Genomic DNA, 19,901 nt, shown 5'->3' on the forward strand with positions numbered 1-19,901 from the left:
TTAATAATATAACAATAACCCGCATTTGTTGAATGCCAGGAAAGGACTAAGCATGTGACATATATTTGTTTCATTTAGTCCGTACAACAAACAACATGATTAAATATTATCACTACTATTATTAAACATATGGAGAAAATGAAGCACAAAGAGTTTAAGCGACTTTCCTGGAAACGTACAATTGATAAAAAGTATACCTGGGTTTACATTCAGGCAGTTCGACTACAGAGCCCATGATTTTTATGTGGGTTACTGCTTCTTTGTAATATTAACGTTAGACTTCCTTAACTTAGACCTCTGGAGTTCTCACAAAGTCTCTTCCCGTTGTGGCCACAGAAGTGTTTTTTCAAACCTGGGTGCATATAAAAATCATCTGGAGAGATTAAATAATTATAGATGCCTTGGGACCTATTCCCAACCAACTGAGATTGGTAAGGCGCATTTTCAGCATTTACAATTTTTTAAAGCTGCCCAGATGATTATGATGCACAGTGAGGGTTGCAAAACACTGACTCAAACAAATATATGATTAGAGATAAAATTAAATAGTAATTTCCTGGTTGCTTTATAAGATAATTTATGTATACAATAAATTACATAGCTTATATCTTTAATACTTGTAATGTGATATACTTATTATTTATTTTTCATTAATCCCCCATATGTACCTAGGCCTAAATATTTGTTTTAATATTGGTAAAATTATATGCCCATCAAGACAGCCCAAAATGATCTCTTCCTCCCTTGATCTCCTCTAGCAATTATTGTCTTCACTATATAGCAGCTAATTATGTAAGGTCTTGCAACTACTCTTCTGTTTCATTTGGAACAAAATTTGGGGGGCAATTTTAAAAATTGGAAGAATAACTCTGAAAATATAATGCATACTCAATATTTACAATTCAAAGATGGCAGAAAAGTAAAAAAAAAAAAAAAAGGATGTGAAAAATCTCACCATGCGTGATTCATCAACTTTTAATACTGAGTGAACAGCATTATAGGCTGTTCCTCTGCTTATATACAAATGGATGAGTGGATGGATGGAAACCTAGATTTCTTTTTCTTTTATTTTCTTTTTTCCAGCTTTACTGAGATATAATTGACATATAACATGGTGTAAGTTTAAAGTGTACAGCATAATGATTTGATACATGTATATATTGTGAAATGATACCATAATGAGGCTAGTTAACCCATATATCACCATGTAAGTACAATTGTGTGTATGGTGAGATCATTGAAGATCCAATCTCTTAGCAATTTTTAAGTGTATAACAGTATTGTGAACTGTAGTCACCATGCTATATATTAGATCTGCAGAACTTCATCTTACAACTGCAAGTTTGTTCCCTTTGACCAACATCTTCCTATTTCCCCCACCTCCCAGCCCCTGGCCACCACCATTTCTGCTCTCTAAGAGTTTATTTTTAGATTTCACCTATAAGTGAGATCATACATACAGTATTTATCTTTGTACTCAGGAGAGGTGTGGGGGAAAAGGTATCTTTGGCAAAAAGCTACATTTCAGTTAAGTATCATTGCTAAAAAAAAAAAAAAAGTGTTTCCTGGGTTTCAATATATCTCCATGAAACCTGAATTTTAGTAATTCAAAATCTTACCTTTGAGGTTTTTATTTACTTGTTTGTGTGTTTGTGTTTCTCACTCCCTCTCCAGAGAGGACAGTAACATTGTTGGTGGAGGTAAGGCTGTACTGGCCATTGTGAGAATAATATTTCATATATACACCAGGATCAGACCATTAGAACCCACCTCACTTTGCTCCCCGACTGCTGCTTTGCGTAGAGCATTCTTCATGTCCCAGTTTGACCCCCAGATGTGTTGGCCATAGTTTATTTCAATATTTATATGTCTCCTTTGAGGACACATCGTTTTCATCCACATTTTTTACACTATATTGTTAAGTTTGCGTATCCCATGAGTACTAATGGCTTTTAATGTGATATACTGTAAGTACAAGGGGTAGAGAAAATGTATTCCTGCCAGAGCTGGAGATTCATGAAAAAAATGTTGCTTACATTTGGGATCCTAGCATAAGAACAAGCCTTGGGAAGTTATAAGTCCAGAGAAATTTAGCTAAATCAAGAGGTGTATATTTGCATGTCAACAGAAAACGAGACTTTGGAGACATCTCTAGGTTCGAGAGTCCTGGAACATCAGGGCTTGTCTGGCACTGGGAAAGGTGTATTTGTATCTAAAGGTAAGAGTGAGAACTCGGGTTTTTTTTTTCCCATTCCATCTCCATAAAGCAAAGGTTTTTCTCTATCATTGCAAGAAGAGGAGAAAAGGTAGCTGCCTCTTGCTCCTGTAAATAAGCAGAAAAAAAATCCATTTTTTTCTCCATTCATCACTGATTATAATAACTTCAAAGTTTGTAAGTATAGGACATTTGACCTGGCTTTCAGCAGGTGACCCCAGGAGTAAGAATCAGGGTGTGACAGAGAACATGGTTATTATTTGCATTTAAATGAGTTTGTGTTTTATTTTTTTCAAAATGTTTATTTATTTTTGAAAGAGAGAGAGCATGAATGGGGGAGGGACAGAGAGAGAAAGGAACAGAGGATCTGAAGTGGGCTCTGCACTGACAAAAGTGAGCCCCATGTGGGGCTTGAACTCACGAACTGTGAGATTGTGACCTGAGCCAAAGTTGGATGCTCAATTGACTGAGCCACCCAAGTGCCCCAGGTAAATTTGTGTTTTAAATGAATAAGTCTGTGTCTGATCCAGAACATGTTATGTGAGCATTCAGGATGAAATTAATAAAAGTGATTATTAAAAAGCACAGTGGTGAGTTTTATTCCCATTTTCTCTGTGTGTGTACATGACTGAACAATCCTGAACAACGCTGCATAATTGCCAAGTTATTAATGAAGTTCTTCATGAAACTGTATTTCATATGGCCATATACAATTGAGTGCCTTTATAGCGTGGATTCGAGAACCATTTTATGAATAATCTTTGTTACTTTACTCCTTTGTATTATTGCTTTGTTCATACATTTTTAATGTATGAATTGAAAAAAAATTTTCATGGGATATTATTACAGAGTGGAAACTAAAATATGGATTCATATAAATCTACTGCATTTCTAAAAATATGTAGAAGTGTATATACACCCACGTGTGCTTAATTAGAAAGTAGTCCTAATAGGAGGTCAGGATTTCATAAGCCAAGAGACCGAAGGTTGAGTACTTTATTAGCATTGCTCATACTCTAAGAATAAATTTTAAAAGCACAATGGCATTCGTATAGATGTATTATCATTTTCTTTTTTTTTTTAATTTTTTAATATTTATTTTTGAGAGAGAGAGAGAGAGACAGAGTGCAAGCAGGTGAGTGGCAGAGAAAGGGAGGCACAGAATCCGAAGTAGCCTCTACGCTCTGAGTTGTCAGCACATCTGTCAGCCCATCGCAGGGCTCAAACCTACTAACCGCGAGATCATGCCGTAAACGGAAGTCGGGTGCTTAACGGACTCAGCCACCCAGGCGCCCCTATCATTTTCTATTTTAGTAGTAAAATGAAAGTTTTCCATTTTTGTTTAATTAAGTATATGTGTGTCAATCTCTATAGTAGTAGCATATGTTCTTGTCTTTGGGCCTCTTTGTTAGAATTCTACTTGGCCTTTCACATCAAGTCGCTAAGAGTAATTATCAAAAATTTTCCATATTTATGCTCACTATTTTTGAACCTTTTGTTCTTTTGGGGGAATTTGGTGACATAAAAATAATTTGCCTTTGAAGTATATACAAACTGACTGGGAGACTTGCAGGAGAGTAGAATTAAGATAAGGAAAGAGATCAATATAATCTAAATTTATCAGCCAAAGACTTTTTGATGAGGCAGGAATTATTTGGGTTCTTAAGGGATGTATTAGACTTGGATCAGAAGTGGAGAGACAAGATGTTTGCTAGGAGGAAATGGCATGGCTAGAATATAGAACATGCACAAGTGATACACATTTAGAAAATTGTGTAGGTTGTTGTAGTTGAAGTTTGGATTAGAAAATTACATATGACATGACATTTTAGATCTCCTCAGCTCTTGCACCATTTGTGTTTCCAAGGCCAGGCCTAGATTATTTTCAACTGGTAACTTGACTATATGTCATTAAGATGTAACAGATCTTCATTTCATGGAAGCGCAGAGTTTCCTGTACATTGACAATGACAGAGTTGATGAAGTGTTATGTCTTTGAATCCCTGTTTCACATCATTTGCAAAGCTTCTTTGCTATAAATAATCATCCTCCACTAGCTCCACCCTTTCCTAGGAGATCCTAGGCTCCTTATGAACTGATAGAAAGAGCACCTCCTTTTTCTGAAGCTGGCACTCTTTTTGACTGCAACTTACATTCTGGTTATTTATTGTTTCTGATGTTATTCCTCTGCATTTTTTGAATTTTATCTCAAATACAATCCCCTCTATAATTTATCTTATCAGTTTAATTATCTCTCCTGCATTATTATAATATCTTTGATGACAAAATTACTTTCCTCAGACTCTCCTGTCTAATCTACCTGAATTGTTGTCCTTCTCCTGTCATCTCTTGTCCACAAAGTCCCCTGTGCGGGCATCCAAACCACCCACTTGTCTCCTTGTTTCTTTCTCATGAGCCAAATGGTACTTCTTCCATGAACAAATACTATCTCTTTGCCTTATCCTGCGTTCCCTTTTTGATAGAAGAGACCTTTTCCTTTGCTCCAAACACAACCATTTCAAAATGCTAGCATTATTATTCTGGGTCCCTGTCTCAGTTGGTGGAGCATGTGACTTTTGACCTCGAGGTTGTGAGTTCGAGCCCCACATTGGGCATAGAGATTACTCAAAATGCTAGCTTTCTTCAGTGACCCTCTGAAAGGCCACTTCCTCCCTTCGGCTTTTGCTTCAATACCCTTGTCATCTTTTACCTAACGATACAGTAGTTTGTCTACTTGTCATTGTCTTTTATTTAATTACATATTTCTTTAAAGCAGAGATGATGTCCTAGTCACTTTAATCATTATTTATAGTGTACAATATTCTTTCTGACATCTGACGAGCTTTTATGGGGTCTTTGAGACTTTGAGGTCAGTGTTATTTTTAGAATACTCCTTATTTATATTTTAACCACTCTGATTTATCTTTTAACACTGAGGCTAAGGTCTTGTGATTCATCTAAATATACTGTTTGCTGTGTCTATATTTCATGACATTGCCAATTAGTGACTTTTTAAAGTAATGCAATGTTTCAGCTCTTTTAATATATTTTAACTAATCTGTATATGCTATTGGTTTATTTATTTATTTTTTTTTGAAATTAGGCCACTCATACCTGTGACCCAAATCTCATCCTGATGCTCATGCTTTTTGTCTCCATTTATGGAAGTTTCCCTATATACTTCCCAAGAAGGGGAAACCTTTTCATTTCACTTTCCCACCTCCATGCTGATACAGGTGTAGCTACTTCTAGGCCCCAAGACACATTTTTTTTTTTCAGATTTTATATTTAGATTTTTTTTTTTATAAGCCCAAATTCACTGTAAGTACCTATATGTTGTTCCCTGTAGGTGAAAGGTTTGGAAGTATGAAAAAAAAATTTTTTTTATTATTTTAAAAAAGCTTTACTAAGATATAATTGATATACAAAGAGTTGTACGTAGTTAGTGTTTATAATTTGATGAGTTTTGACAAATGCAAACACCTGTGATACCACCACTACATTCAAGGAAATGCACATATCCAACATCCAACCGGTATAAAGTTTCATTTATGTTAGATGAATAAGTTCTAAAGATCTGCTGTACAACATGTTGCCTATAAATAACAATATGGTATTATGCTTGCAATGTCTGTCAAGAGGGTAGAATCTCATGTTAAATGTTCTTCCCACAATAAAAGAAAAGACATAATAAAAGAAAATGTTTCACTTAATAAGAATCACCACCTGCAATTAAGTAACCATTTTTTCATTTTCATGCATGAAATGGATGGGTTTGCAGAAACGGAGGATCTAAGTTCAGCAGTTTTAAAAGTTCCATCCTTCAAGACCACTCAAGATCCATTTTATGCACTAGAGGACTGGCACCCTAAGTGGAAACATGTGATCTGAATTCTCCTTTGGGGAGCAGTTTATATATCCAATTAGATAGATTCAGCTGATGATATAAAAGGGAAATAATAATGGAAGTGTTCTTAAACTGGGTTAATTAACCACTGAAGATTTTTAAAAATATTTTTTTTTATTTTATTTTTGAGCGCGCGAGAGAGAACATGCGTGCAAGCAGAGGAAGGGCAGAGAGAGAGGGAGACAGAGGATCCAAAGTGGACTTTGCACTGACAGCAGAGAACCCTATGCGGGGTGCAAACTCACCTACCACGAGATCATGACCTGAGCAGAAGTCAGAGGCTTTACCAACTGAGCCACCCAGGTGCCCTACCACTAAAGTTTTTTGTATGTGCTGGAGCTGCTGTGTAGAAATATGCTTTTCAATTCACAGGAGAAATTGAAAGTACAATTTGTGACTCACAATTATAGGTGTCTTCTTTGGTGGGAAAATCTCTTATCAAGGAACATTGATCTCAATTTTCTTCCAACCATGTGTACCTTACTAACACTTATGAAATATTTTCTAGCGTAATTTTAAAATTGCTCATCTAAGACTGTCCCTTCACTAGTTTTTGTAAAATCATCAACCAGATTTATAGGTCTCTTCATACTGCTTTCTCAGGACAGAAAGGGCTGATATAGCCTTTTTCTGTGTAGTAATTCTGTGTAGTAATTAATTTATTCTGTGTAGTAATTAATTTACCATACTAGTCCAATTCATGTTTATTCCTTTCCTTAAGACTATATTGTATATTTACTCATATTTTATAGGGAGGAAAATAATTTTACACCTTTGTTGCAAAACTTGTCAATATTTTTTCTGATGACCTTTTATTTGTAATTGTCACTGTCTTCAAAAATAATTGTGTAGCCTCTGTGAGGTGGTGTTGATGGTTTACAAGTTTTAAGTTATAAACTGGGAAAAAAAAAAACACATTCCTATCTAAAAAGGGCTTAGTTTAGGAAAAGAGCAACCACCTTCTGATTTTTTGCTAGCAAACATTAAGATGTATTTTCTTATATGGAATTTTTTCCCATTTTAGTTGGAGGAAAAGATATAATATTTATTAGAAATTTTTTTTCAGCAGCACTTCCTAGGATAATTTGTTAAATGCTATACTAGTTAAGGACTTTGGGTCCACAGGCTAACTGGCCTAGAGCTGCAGTTACATTGCAGAGGGCTTTTGACTTGAAGCAATTCTTCAGAAGAATTAGAAGTATTCTTAAACTTGTGAGGGACTGGAGAAGACTGATCATATTAGGAAATTAAGGAGGCAAATGGAGGCTCAGCTGGTTAAGCAATGGACTCTCGATTTAGGCTCAGTTCATGATCTCACAATTTGTGAGATCGAGCCCCATGCTGGGCTCAGCACTGACAGCACAGAGCCTGCTCAGGATTCTCTCTCTCCCTTTCTCTCTGCACCTCCCTCACAACAAATAAATAAACATTAACAAAAAGATTAAGAAATTAAGTATTATTACAGTTAATTTATTACAAGTTCTCTATTGCTATCTACATATTTGCATTTCTTTTTATCATTAAAACATTTAATACTCATGTTAGCTAATATTTAATCTTAAATTCTAGCTGTGATGTTAAAAATCAAATTAAAGCATATTTAGGTGGAAACATGCTTTCTTTCCCCATTTATCTTTTTACTAGAAATAATGTTTGGGCTTTAAGACTACAGATGAAAGCACCGGGTGGTGTATGGACATGTTGAATCACTATATAGTACACCTGAAACTGATATAACACTGTATGTTCACTAACTGGAACGAATATAAACACTTTTTAAAAGTTAAAGAGAGAAAAATAAAAAAAAAGATAATATGCGAGAGTATACAGACATGGCTTTTATTTTTCACAAATACAGATGAAGTTTCTTTGAAAGAAAATTTAAAAATTGAAAATAAATGTCATATAGAGCATCAATTACAACACCTTTTGACTTTAAATTCCATTTAAAAAATAACCTTTTTGGAAATTGCTAACTGAAGTGTTGGGTACAGTTTGCCCTGTGAACCAACATCATAAAATGACAGTACCTAAGTCATAGAATGTCATTATTTACCAACACTTTCAACCAAATCTCTAGGATACAGAAAAATGTCAAAAAGTAGCTATTATAATTGAAAAAGTATTTCTGTACATATGTATTACTAGTGGAAATATAAAATGTTGGCCTCAGAAAAAAAAATAGTTATCATATTGTTCAGTGGTTTTCATAGTGGTTTTCTAAAAGCTGATTTTTTCCTTTTTAAAACAAAATTTACACGGAAGCCCAGTAGTTAAAATAAAAATGTCTTTCATTGCAAAAGAGGAATGGAGACCACATTTTTTTTTCCTCCTTATTTTGAACAGTTTCCTTTCTCCCTATCTACCTCTCACCACTACTCCATGAAATACTAAAGTTTTGTGGAACAGATGTGTTCATTGTCTTTGTGTTAGTAGACATAATTAGACCAAATGACTTCCTTAAGGTCTCAGGGCTCGTTATGGGAGTTCCAGGGCTATCAACTAATAATAATTCATGTTGAGCCTACTATGGTTTTTTTAAGTTTATTTATTTATTTTGAGAGAGAGAGAGAGAGAGACTGAGAGAGAGAGAGAGAGAGAGAGAGAATCCCAAGCAGGCTCCACACTGTCAGCACAGAGCCTGATGCAGAGCTCCAACTCACAAACCCCAAGATAATGACCTGAGACAAAATGAAGAGTTGGATGCTTAAACAACTGAGTTTTTTTCTTTTTTTAATTTCCTTCCTAAGAATGGAAAACAGCAACTTAAATCATGTTACAGATAAATATGAGAATTAAAATTAAAATCTGGTATCATAATGAACATTAGAAATTAATTAATTAAAAGAAAAAATCCTGCCCCCATTATAAATGGTATATATAGTTATTTGAGCAACCTGTGGTGGGTGCAGGCTCAAACACTGTCTTGGAGTTGGGAATGCTCACAATAGGATGGTATGTGATGCTTCCTGCATTGGACTCTTTTTTTTTTTTTTTAATTTTTTAAAATTTATTTAATGTTTTTAATTATTTTGAGAGAGAGAGAGAGAGAGACAGAGCGTAAGCAGGGTAGGGGCAGAGAGAGAGGGAGACACAGAATCTGAAGCAGGCTCCAGGCTCTGAGCTGTCAGCACAGAGCCCGACGTGGGGCTTGACCCCACAAGCAGCAAGATCATGACCTGAGCCGAAGTTAGGCACTCAACTGACTGAGCCACTCAAGCGCCCCCTGCATTGGACTCTTTACATTCCCATCACCAAGTCGATTCAGAAGGCAAGAGTACAATCACCACAGGTCCTGAATCCAACCTACAAATCTCTGCACCTCAGGTTAACCCTCTCCCTGAGCCAGTATCTGTTGGTAACATAGGCCAGTGATCAGAGTCTGAAGATACCCACTCTCTGGTGGATGCCACAAACTCAGGAAACATGAGAATCAGTCTGTGATGGGGACACCATCTGGATTATTTTAGGACACATGTCCACAGCTAGGCTTTTACCTGAAGAGCAACTGAGGAAATTAGTACTAGGGTACCCCCTTTAAATTTCCTTCTCATTGTACTTGCATGCTGCCTTCCACTACTCATTGGTACTTCTTTCCTGTCTCAGCTGTCTATCACTACACACTAACATTCATGTAGCCTAGACCTCAGTGGAGAGGACCCACCATACACAGATCCCAGGCCCGATACATGGGCAAAGGTTCAGTGGACCACCAGAAGAGTTAAGACATGTAGCTTTCCCAAAATCCACTAGTAACATCCTCCAGTAACATTACTGGATGATGCAGTAGAGACAGCTATATTTGGTCTAACAGTATCTTCAGGAATTCAACAGAATGGCAGTTATCTCTTGTCCTTCCATCCAGTAATCTCCCCACTCAGATAACCATATAATTTCCATCTGTTAGTGGTGATTCAGGGATGTCCCAAGCCTATTCATGAGAGTTGTCCTGGACTCCACACAGATTCCCCACTATCTCTCCTTCTGGTCCTTTCTCCATCGTACACTGAACTCTGGTTTCAGAATTTTGACTACCAGCCTGCTCTAGGCTGTCTGGACTTGGATTTACATGTAGTCTCTCTCATGGACCCTGGGCATTGCTCTTTCTCTGGATCTTCATCCCTCATTAAACGTGTCTTGTCTGGTCCCATTCCCTGTCAACTGGTCATTTTGATTAAATCCTTCCTTCTCAAATTGAGTACCTTTAACTTATAAAATAATAAATTTGTGAGTGTTTATGCCATTAACATGCATTAATTTGTGAGAATATGAATTGGTACAGTATTTGGGGATGAAATTTTGGCAATATTTATAAAAATCTACAATCTCCATACACTCTCCCCTTTAACCTAATTTTCATCTTCTCTCAGAACAATATACTTTAGTCCAATAAGCCATGTTCAAAATATTTCAGTTTTATAAGTCATAGCAAGAAATGAGAAAAAATTATGTGCCTGTCAGAAGATGATTAAATTAATTATGGCACATGCATACTATGGGAGCAGTTATAAAAGTGAAATACATTCATATGTATTGTCATGGAAAGATCATGCATTCATATTAAGTGTGAAAGACTTATGGCAGTATAATATGTATATAATGACCCATTATATTTTAAAATCACAAATAATTTTATAACAGAGCTATGTATGAGAAAGCCTACAATTAGCTGTAAAATAATATATTAGATTCATCGTGGCTATCTCTGAGAATGTGGCTGAATTATGAAAGACTATTGTAAGGGTAAAGATTGTGATTTGTCTGTATTTTTAACATTTTTGCACCAAGAATATGTGCACTATCAGCTTTGTCATTAAAATATTTAAATAGGCCTAACAACAGAAATAGTAGCTGTGTATGAGTTAGATAAAGCTTATGCTAGTTGATGGAAGTGACAATACCTGAAAACTAAATGGCTTAGCATAACAAAAGTGTCTACCTTATGCACATAAAATCTAATTTTGATTTGGCAGGGAATCTTGGTTACCAGGTAACAGAGATCTAGGCTGCTACCATCTTGTACTTCCACATCTCAGCATATAGTCCCCACGTTTGCTGCTGAATGGATGGAAGACATTATGGTGGCATACTGGCTCTCAAATAGGTTGGCCTGTGACAAACATCATTTTTGTTCATATTTCATTGGCAAGGGCTCGTCACAAGATGCTTTGTGAACTTTGTGCAAGTGAGCTTGGCACGGTAGTCTTCCCATGTACCCAGGAAAGAGTGGAAGACAAGTTGTTGATGAGCACTTGTAGTCTCTCCCATAAACTCTTACACAGTAGGGGCCTAGTAGAGAGTGGCCACTAGAATTTGTTACATCCATAACCTTCTTCATTTTCTGGTGGAGTTCCCGAGGAGGCAAAATGTTTTTGGGATTCTCCAACTTTGTGAGATCTTACTTTGTAACAGGTGTTTTCCAATACAGAGTCAGATATATTTTTCAAAAGGACCTTGTATATCTTTGCAGGAAGTGTTGGTCATACTTGACTCAAAAGCACCATTATGCACAGTCCTTTTCAATAACCACTATGATCACAGTACACTGAGAATTTTCTCCTTACTCTTGGTGCATTGACAAAACTTTACCTTTCCATTCTCTGCTATCATCTGACTGAAAATGCCTGGATATCTGCACAAATGCAATTATGTGCATTGAAAACCAAGATTCTAACTATCTATCTATCATCTATTATCCAAAGATAAGTCCAAAGAACCATATTGTACTTCTTAGAAGGACTCCAGAAATTACAGAAACTGAGACACTGCAGATGTTTGCTTACTTAGTTACTTCAATGTTCTTTCCTCATCTAACACTTACAGGAAAGGTTTTGGTTTTTAACCAAGTGAAGCTCACTCATTGGTTTGTGTCCAGTAGCTCCCTCAGTCCCCTCTGCCTCATCTTGCTCTATATTCAAATTTAACCTAAAATGTACTCTCATTGAAGAAATGGGAGGATTTTTTTCTTGTTTTTAAATTAAAAATCCCATTAAAATTCTACCACAAACGTCAAAATCCTATCTCTTAGAGATATAGTACCGAAACTAGTAGCTTCTTTGTCAAATCAGAGTATACTCACTGGATCATTTGGAAATCATTTTGAGAATGTGATAAAGACACCCAGTAGTGATGACCAGGTCTAAATATTATTGTCAAAATTATCTTTTACTGGAACGGGATATTGCTAAGTCAGGGAAAGGGCAAATGATTCTGGGCTATTCAACTGGAACCAGGATGTCAATGTCAGAGGAGGATGCAATGAAGATCTGGTCAACAGATTTAGGTTCAAATTTGGATAAAAGAATACACTGGAGAACACCGAGGAGAAGGGCATTGTCATGCACATGCAGGAGAGGAAAAATAATTTATCTTTTACCCTCCAGGTACTTGACTAAGAAGCCTCCTGTAATAAAAAGAGATTAAAAGAAGAAAAACCAAATTTAATTACATACATAGGTATGTATGGGAGCCCTACAAAGATGTGAGACTAAAAGAGGAAACCAAAGCAGGAAGCTTTTAGACAAACACTAATTCTGTGAAGAATTGATAGGGCAGAGGGGTTCGGGCTAGGGGAAGTAAATGGTGAAGAATTAACAAGATTTATTTATATAGCCTTCTTGGCTCCCAATTCCCTATCTCTGGTGATAAAGATGCCTTCTATCCTCCTGGTACAGGGAGGGCATCTTTCACATGGGAGATTTCTCTCCTTCTTTTAGGGGGATAAAGGGGAGTTGTAATGTCCCTCCTGCACCGGCTGTTTCTCAGGTACCTTTAATTGAAAATAACCAATATGCCCCAGTGGCATATTCTGGGGTGACATATTCTGAACCCCTACACACAAACAAGGTGGAACTGGACAAAAATTCTAGCCCCTGGGCAGCCAGATCTGAACAAACCCTGGGGTTAAGGGCAGCAGGACCCTAGGTAAGTGAAGCCTACAGACAATTCCCAAATTGCATTTGATTATCATTTTTCACCTTTGTTCTTGACATGTGTGTTTAGTACTTGAGATTCAAAGTCCTTTTTATCCTAAGAGGCAATATGGAATAGTGAGAAGAGAAATAAATCTAGAGTATGAGCCTCAGGCAGGAGGAGTGGAAGCAAGTGGGCTCCAGAAGAACTCAGACCACAACTCTAGCCTCAGTTCTGTCACATACCAGACCTGTGCACTTGGGCACATTCCCAAGCATTGTAAATCTTAGGTTCTTCATCTGAAGAGTCGATAAGCCTTGTCATATGGAACTGTCTGAAAGAATTCAATATATATGTAAGGCACCTGTTATAGTGTCTGACATAACTTAGGTCTTTAATCAATGACAGTTATTACTGCAATTATTTTAACCACAGATCCCATCAACCTCACCTAAGTGATTTTTTAAAAATCTAGTTTGTTTCAAAAAACATGAAGTACTACAGGGCATGGAATGTCAGATCAACCAAAATGCTACTTAGCAAGTAAACCTCAGTAAATATATCCCCTCTGATGTTGTGTTCTTTAATAATAGAGAATTTCTTCTCCATCTGGATGCAACTCAAAATTCCTAGAATTTGTGACAAGGACCAAGTACTTGCCTCCCTAGCTTCTGTTCCATTCAAATCACTCCTATTCTCATTAATTTCACAGTCATAAAAATATAAGCATTTCTTAGACTATGCAAAATCACACTGAAAATAACTTATTTAAAGTATGCCTTAAATGGAGTAGTCTCAGGCTCTCCCAGGCCAGGGCAACAAAAGCCAACCCAATGGTTTCCTGGTATCTTACCTCAATGAAGTATCAGTTATCTCTCAAAACTCTTCGAAGACTATGTGTATAAAAATTAGTTTGTGGGGGTGTTTGGGTGGCTCACTCATTTGAGAGTCCAGCTCTTGGTTTAGCTCAGGTCATGATCTTGAGGTTTATGAGATCATAAAGGCTCTGTGTCAGGCTCTGCACTGACAGCATGGAGCTTACTTGGGTTTCATTCTCTCCCTTTCTCTCTGCCACTCCCCATCCCACACACCACCCCCCCCCCCCCAAATAAATAAACATTTAAAAAAGTGTTTAAAAACTTCATTTGTGAATTATGTTCAATGGCACAGGAACAATATCACAGAACAACTTGTATTCCTGCCCCAATGGAGATTTATGTCTTTTTTAACCATTACCCAAAGTAAATAAAAGAACAGTTTTGCAATCAGGATTTGTGAGTCTCAATTCAGTGACAAACTATCTGAAGCTCTAATATCTGATCACCACCCCCCGCAGGCTCAGCTTGCCTACATCCAAATTTAAGTTAAAAATTAACACTCACTATAGGAATTCCAGGTTCCCCAATCCCCAAATTTACTTTCTCCAGGGCACTAACATTTTACAGTCTCAAATGGAACACCTCCACTCACATACTAACTCCTTCTTTTACTTGCCCCTTAGATATGAGAAGATATCCCACCATAATTACAGGATTGCTGATCCTATAGATAAAAATTAAAAGGGCAGGTCGTAGGTCTTGTTAATGCTAGAATCTCCAAGACCACCATAGTGATTTCCAAAAGCAAATGTTCAGTTAAGGCTTGGGGAATAAAAGAAACAAACAGGGGGTCTAATTTATTGACATTTATTTTTATATATCCATAAACAAGTTCAGCATATTAAAGAATATATAATCTAATTTTATAAAAAAATATAAAAGGCAAAAGGGGGCCACAGATTGACAATTTTTTTTTTCCATTTATTGAACTCAACCACCTTAAAACTGATCACTCTCAGATTTGTAGTAAATACCTACTGCAGTTCCAAGTTATCTTTTCCAAGTAATTATTTAAGATGGTTTCACAATTAGTTTAATAAAATAACAAAACTCACACTATATTAAACCTCATCATAGCATTAAATTTGTGATCTATACTTTCATAAACTTGGAGATTTTAACTAATTGAATCTATATCAAAAGAAACACTATTTAAACAAATGCGTAAGTTTAAAAAATAATTTTCAAGTTACACAATATAGGAACACATAGGCATATAAACTATTGCTTTCACCTTATCACAGACCTAAATTCTATGAACACTAACTGACCTTCTCAAAGACAAAGTGAAATACCTGCCTCAGGCTTCACTAGGGGCAAGAGAAGTGACTGGACTTGGCACTAGAAACTTGTGGTGGCCACAGAAGTAGAGATAGCCATGGCTGACATTCTGGCTCGGGTTCTCTCTTCTTCTTCTTGCAAAGCCTCCTCATACTGAGATGGGAAAGAACTCGGGTCAGTCCCATGAACCTTGGCCAGAAACTCCAGGACTTTCATCTTGGTGGTTTCAGCGTGGGCTCTTGAGCCCCAGAGGAATTCAAATTGTGCGGGATCACTGTTGGCCACCTGGCGGTATTCCAGGTACTTTCCCTTCACGAAATCTTGGGTGATGAGCTTCCTGGGGTCCCCAAAGAGGGAGTGCTTCCTCCCGGGATATATCCCCGTCAACTTCAGAACTTCCCAGACTTCCTTTTCAGTGGCACTGTTGCCCTTCATGAAGATCACACCCAGGATAAGTATCAGGACACCCGTCTTGGGTATGCCCTCTTTACCATGCAGCACCCCATCATAGGTGAGGCCCAATTTGATGAAGAAGGCATAGCAGTGGTTGATGGGATCCACTTCCTTCACATCAAGGCCGAAGACCATCTCCATGCGCTCAGAGGCTTTCAGGAAGACCTCAGCGAAGTGCTCTTCATACCCTTTGATGATGATCTTCATATCTGCCTTCGTCATGAGCTCTTTCTTTAGATACTTGAACAGCATGAAATCCACCAACAAAGCCACCATCTTATCTAGAGCATCTATGGGCACATTCTTGGCATCTGGCCCAGCCCCTGAGGTGCTATCCTCCTCTTCTTGGCTATCGGAGCCCTCATTCAGCTCACTTGTTGAGGTGGTTGTGATGGCAATGGAAGAGGAGCAGAAACTCTGAGGATTCTCAGGGTTGCTGGGTATACCAGCACCTGGAGCCTTCTTCGAAGTGCCAGGCATTAGAGGATGGGAGGAGAGACAGGTCTCCTCCAGAGCCTTGGAGTCGTGTGCATCCTCCAGGCCCTGGGTCACAGTGCGGGCTGGAAGGCATCGATCACATGAGTATTGTGGACTCTTCTGGGGCAGAGGCATGATATTTCTTGTGGATGGCAGTAGGCAGGAGTGTGGACAAAAAGGTAGGCAATGGGGAATCGCCACCTAAGAGGAAGAAGGCAGATGTGAGTAGCCTCAGCTGCTAAACTCAACTGGGGTGGCACTGATTAAGAGCTGTCTCCAATGGACTTCTCCTGACAACACTGCTATAGGGCCTCACAGGTTTCCTGACTCCTGGTCGCTGTGTCCCAGAAGGGCATGAAGGAGGAAGTCTTAATGCTCCGGAGGATGCTGCTAGTAAACCCAGGCTGAGAATTCTCAGGGATCACACTAGGCAGGTGTGGTTGGCTCTACAGAGCCATTTCTGTTCTGAGGGTGCTCCCATCAAACCTCACTCAAGTTCATTACCTTGGCATTCAACAGGGCTTGGCTCATCTCCCCATGCTACTATGAGGTGGTGCCCCTAAGACCAAAGTCACATCTCCTAAGACCAGGAACCCTGGAGGTACCTCCTCCAGAAAGCCTACCTGGGGTTTCCCAGGGCTGACAACAGGAGCTAGATTCTGTGGATGCTATTTGTACTGGTGTCAGTGCCCACCTCCCCCCCACCCCCACCCCCCCAGTTTTCACTCCGTTGCCCTGCTTTGAATCCAGGCAAATCCTGGGATCTCTTCATTTCCTGAACTAGCACTGCCCCCTGAGACCAAAGGCTTCACCTCAAGATGGGGAAGAGGTAATTAGTGGTCACGACTACCATAGAGCCTTGCCCATAGCCTCTCAGCACTGAACAGGGCCAGGCTAGGCTTGTCTTCCCCATTCTCTTGTGGTCAGCAGTACCTCAGTATGCACTCAAAGTACTTGCCTTGGCTACTGGTAGGGCCTCAGGCAGGACTAGTCTGCCAAGTGATGTTAATCACTCATGATACAAGAGTGCTTTATTTTCCTGAGTCACCCCAAGAAGTTTAGGGAGGATGCCATGTATCCACCTTTATTGGGTTTTTCCTGGAGTAATAGGAGGAGCTAGGCATTCTAGGGGTCCCTCTGTTCTCAGGTGAGTAAGCCCTTTGGACCTCATTCAGGATGCTTGCTGTGACTGTTGGCAAGCCCTGGGATCCTTCCTTTGAGGACCTCGTGTAACGTGGGCACGTAGGCCAAGGACCTCAACCGCCTGAAATGCCCAGGAAGGAAGAGAATACACAATTTAGCATGGGATACTTGCCCAGTTACCCTGATCCAATAAAGGTATGGGGGCTCCCCAGTGATCGTATGTTCTGGGCTGGATTGTTTTCGCTCTTTACTGTGAGTTTCTATACAAATTCCTGCATTGTCTGGTCACTCTATCCACTGATAATCTGAACCCGCCCCCTGCAGACCAAGACTGCCACCTCCCTAGGACCACAGTGTATAACCTGTAGTGCTAAGAATTCTGACAGGGGCGCCTGGGTGGCTCAGTCAGTTAAGCATCTGACTCTCGATTTCGGCTCAGGTCATGATCTCACGGTTTGTGGGTTCAAGCCCCACATCAGGCTCCATGCTGGCAGTGAGGAGCCTGCTTGGGATTCTCTGTCTCTCTCTCTCTCTCTTTCTCTCTCTCTCTCTCTCCCCCTCTCTCTCTGCCCCTCTTGTGCTCTCTCAAAATAAATAAAATAAACTTAAAAAAAAGAGATTTCTGACCATTTTTGTCTGCGGCTTTTCAGGAAACAAGTATAGGCGTAGGGCAGATATCATGGGGTCCCCTCTGCATTCAAGTGGATGGTCAAGTGTTTGCTCAATCACGATCTATATCTTGAATCTTGACAGTGTATAAGACTCTTGCCCTGGGAGGAATTAGGGGCCCATCACATCCAATTTTGCAGGTGTGACAAAGGGACACAGTTCTGTAGCTATCAGTCTGTTCTGAAGTGGGTGTCTCCATCAGTCTCACTTGGGGTGCTTTCTTCAACTACTGGTAGGGCCCGGGATCTGATATCACTTCCCCGGATGAACTTTCATCACCCTCAGTTCACTACCCAGGAAATGAGGGAATGTCTCAGCGTGAGCGCTCTGCCCAGAACTTCCAAGGGCTGTCACGGGAACTAAGTAGGGTTATGATAGGTTCCAGTCTTCTGGGATGGGTAGTTCTCTCAGCCCTCACTCAAGGTCTTTACTGTGGCTAATGGTTGGGCCTCAGACAGAACACGTCTGATTCCTAATGCCACTCTTGCTCCCCAAAGGCCTGTTCTCCCTTAGACAAGTGAGAAAGCATGAAAAGTCTCATCTAGTCACCATAGCCAGGCTTACCAGTATTCACAGTAGGGGCTAGACACTCTGGGACCAGTATGTTCTGTGGTGGGCAGGCCCCTCAAACCTCTTTCAGGAAACTCACTTTAACCCATTGACAATAAAAGCCCTCACATTTCAGTGAACGCCATGGAGGAGTGATTGGGTGTCTCCTCTGGCTATCACTGCTCAGAATCTCCCAAGGGTTCCCAGTGATCTGTGCAACTACACTCGTATGTGGCGAGTTTGCCCTTGAAATATGGCTCAATGACCTCTGCCAGGGCCTGGAACTCCTGCTGACTTAACAAATCCTTTAACCTCCTGAGCCCCAGAGGAGGAAAGGAAAAGTAGCCTCCGCCCACCATCCCTTCCCTGCGCCTCGCAGGGCTGACAACAGGGGAAGGGCTCCGTGGAGCTCCTCCGCCATCAGTTGGTCGAGCCCACAATCCTCACATGCGCTAGGCAACCTGAATACCGCTTGGTGTTATGCCCGCTGCCATCTATCACCTGACGCTCCACCTTCCAATCGAGGCCCCACAAGTCTTAGACACCCAGAAAGGAAGTGAAGAGCCACCCCATCCACCGGCATCAAGAGCTGACAACACAGGCTTGACGCCGTGCCACAACTGCTACCCGGGATCAGTGGAAGCATGAGAACTCACGCGGGGTCCTCGCCGGGACTCCTGCCTTTGCCGACGTGACACCAACTACCTCAGACTAAGCTCTCACCTCCCTCAGACTCTGGAGGCAGAAGTCAGCCACAGTTCCCATCGCCCCTGCCCGAAGTCTGTCAGGGCTGACAGACTGGCTGAGGCTCGGTGAGCCCGCCGCTGTCTGGGGTGAGTGGTCCCCTCAGCACTCACTCGGGAGCCTCTTCTGGACTAGCAGTAAGTCAGGGGACTCTTAGCGCCCCCCACAGAAAGCTTTCACCTCAAACAGATCCAAAATGGAAGTGCATGGTAGATCAGCCTGACTGGTCTGGCGCCTCCCTGGGTTGGACTGGGGCTCTCATCTAATGGGTCCCCTCATTTCTGTGGCAGGAGGTCCCCTCAGTCCTCATTTGGAATCTTACTTGCTGCCAAGGCGCAACCGGGACTCTATCGGCGGCGGACTTGGTTCCACCGGCCTAAGATGGAATCCCGCACAGCCGAAAGATCTGTGGGAGGAAGTCAGGGGGTGGGACATCCGGTTACGCCTGCGGGGCTGGGCGTAGGGGGGGAGGGGGTAGGGAGGGCGTGGAGGGGCGTGGAGGGGCATGGGAGGCGTGGCCAACAGCAGGGGCGGGGCTCTGTGCACAGAGCTGTTTCACAGTGGAGATTGTTGCACGTCCCTACGGGTCACGTTGTCTTCCTGTTGACTTGTGTCAGCCCTGGAATCAGTCCTCTCTTGTTCCCCACTGATTCCTCTCATGACGATGTCCTTA

General features: G+C 40.2%; 1 protein-coding gene and 1 long non-coding RNA gene across 3 annotated transcripts; both read right to left on the bottom strand.

Moving 5' to 3' along the window:
- Positions 1-1,985: 1,985 nt before the first annotated feature.
- On the bottom strand, positions 1,986-13,988 carry LOC145714276 (uncharacterized). Of its 2 annotated transcripts, none has more exons than XR_014136833.1 (3): positions 13,888-13,988; positions 13,280-13,368; positions 1,986-2,323 (listed from the first exon to the last, which is right to left on the bottom strand). It is a non-coding gene; the product is annotated as an uncharacterized LOC145714276 (long non-coding RNA). The 2 variants fall into 2 exon arrangements; XR_014136832.1 differs by lacking the exon at positions 1,986-2,323 and adding an exon at positions 12,302-12,525.
- A 1,265-nt stretch (positions 13,989-15,253) lies between these two features.
- On the bottom strand, positions 15,254-19,652 carry LOC145713815 (melanoma-associated antigen B16-like). Its single transcript, XM_081792625.1, has 2 exons — positions 19,551-19,652; positions 15,254-16,324 (listed from the first exon to the last, which is right to left on the bottom strand). Exon 2 carries the CDS (start codon positions 16,256-16,258, stop codon positions 15,254-15,256), a length of 1,005 nt encoding a protein of 334 aa, XP_081648751.1. The 5' UTR covers positions 16,259-16,324; positions 19,551-19,652.
- Positions 19,653-19,901: the final 249 nt, after the last annotated feature.

This window comes from Panthera onca, chromosome X (genome assembly GCF_046562875.1).
Source record: "Panthera onca isolate mPanOnc1 chromosome X, mPanOnc1 haplotype 2, whole genome shotgun sequence".
Lineage (NCBI taxonomy): Eukaryota > Metazoa > Chordata > Mammalia > Carnivora > Felidae > Panthera > Panthera onca.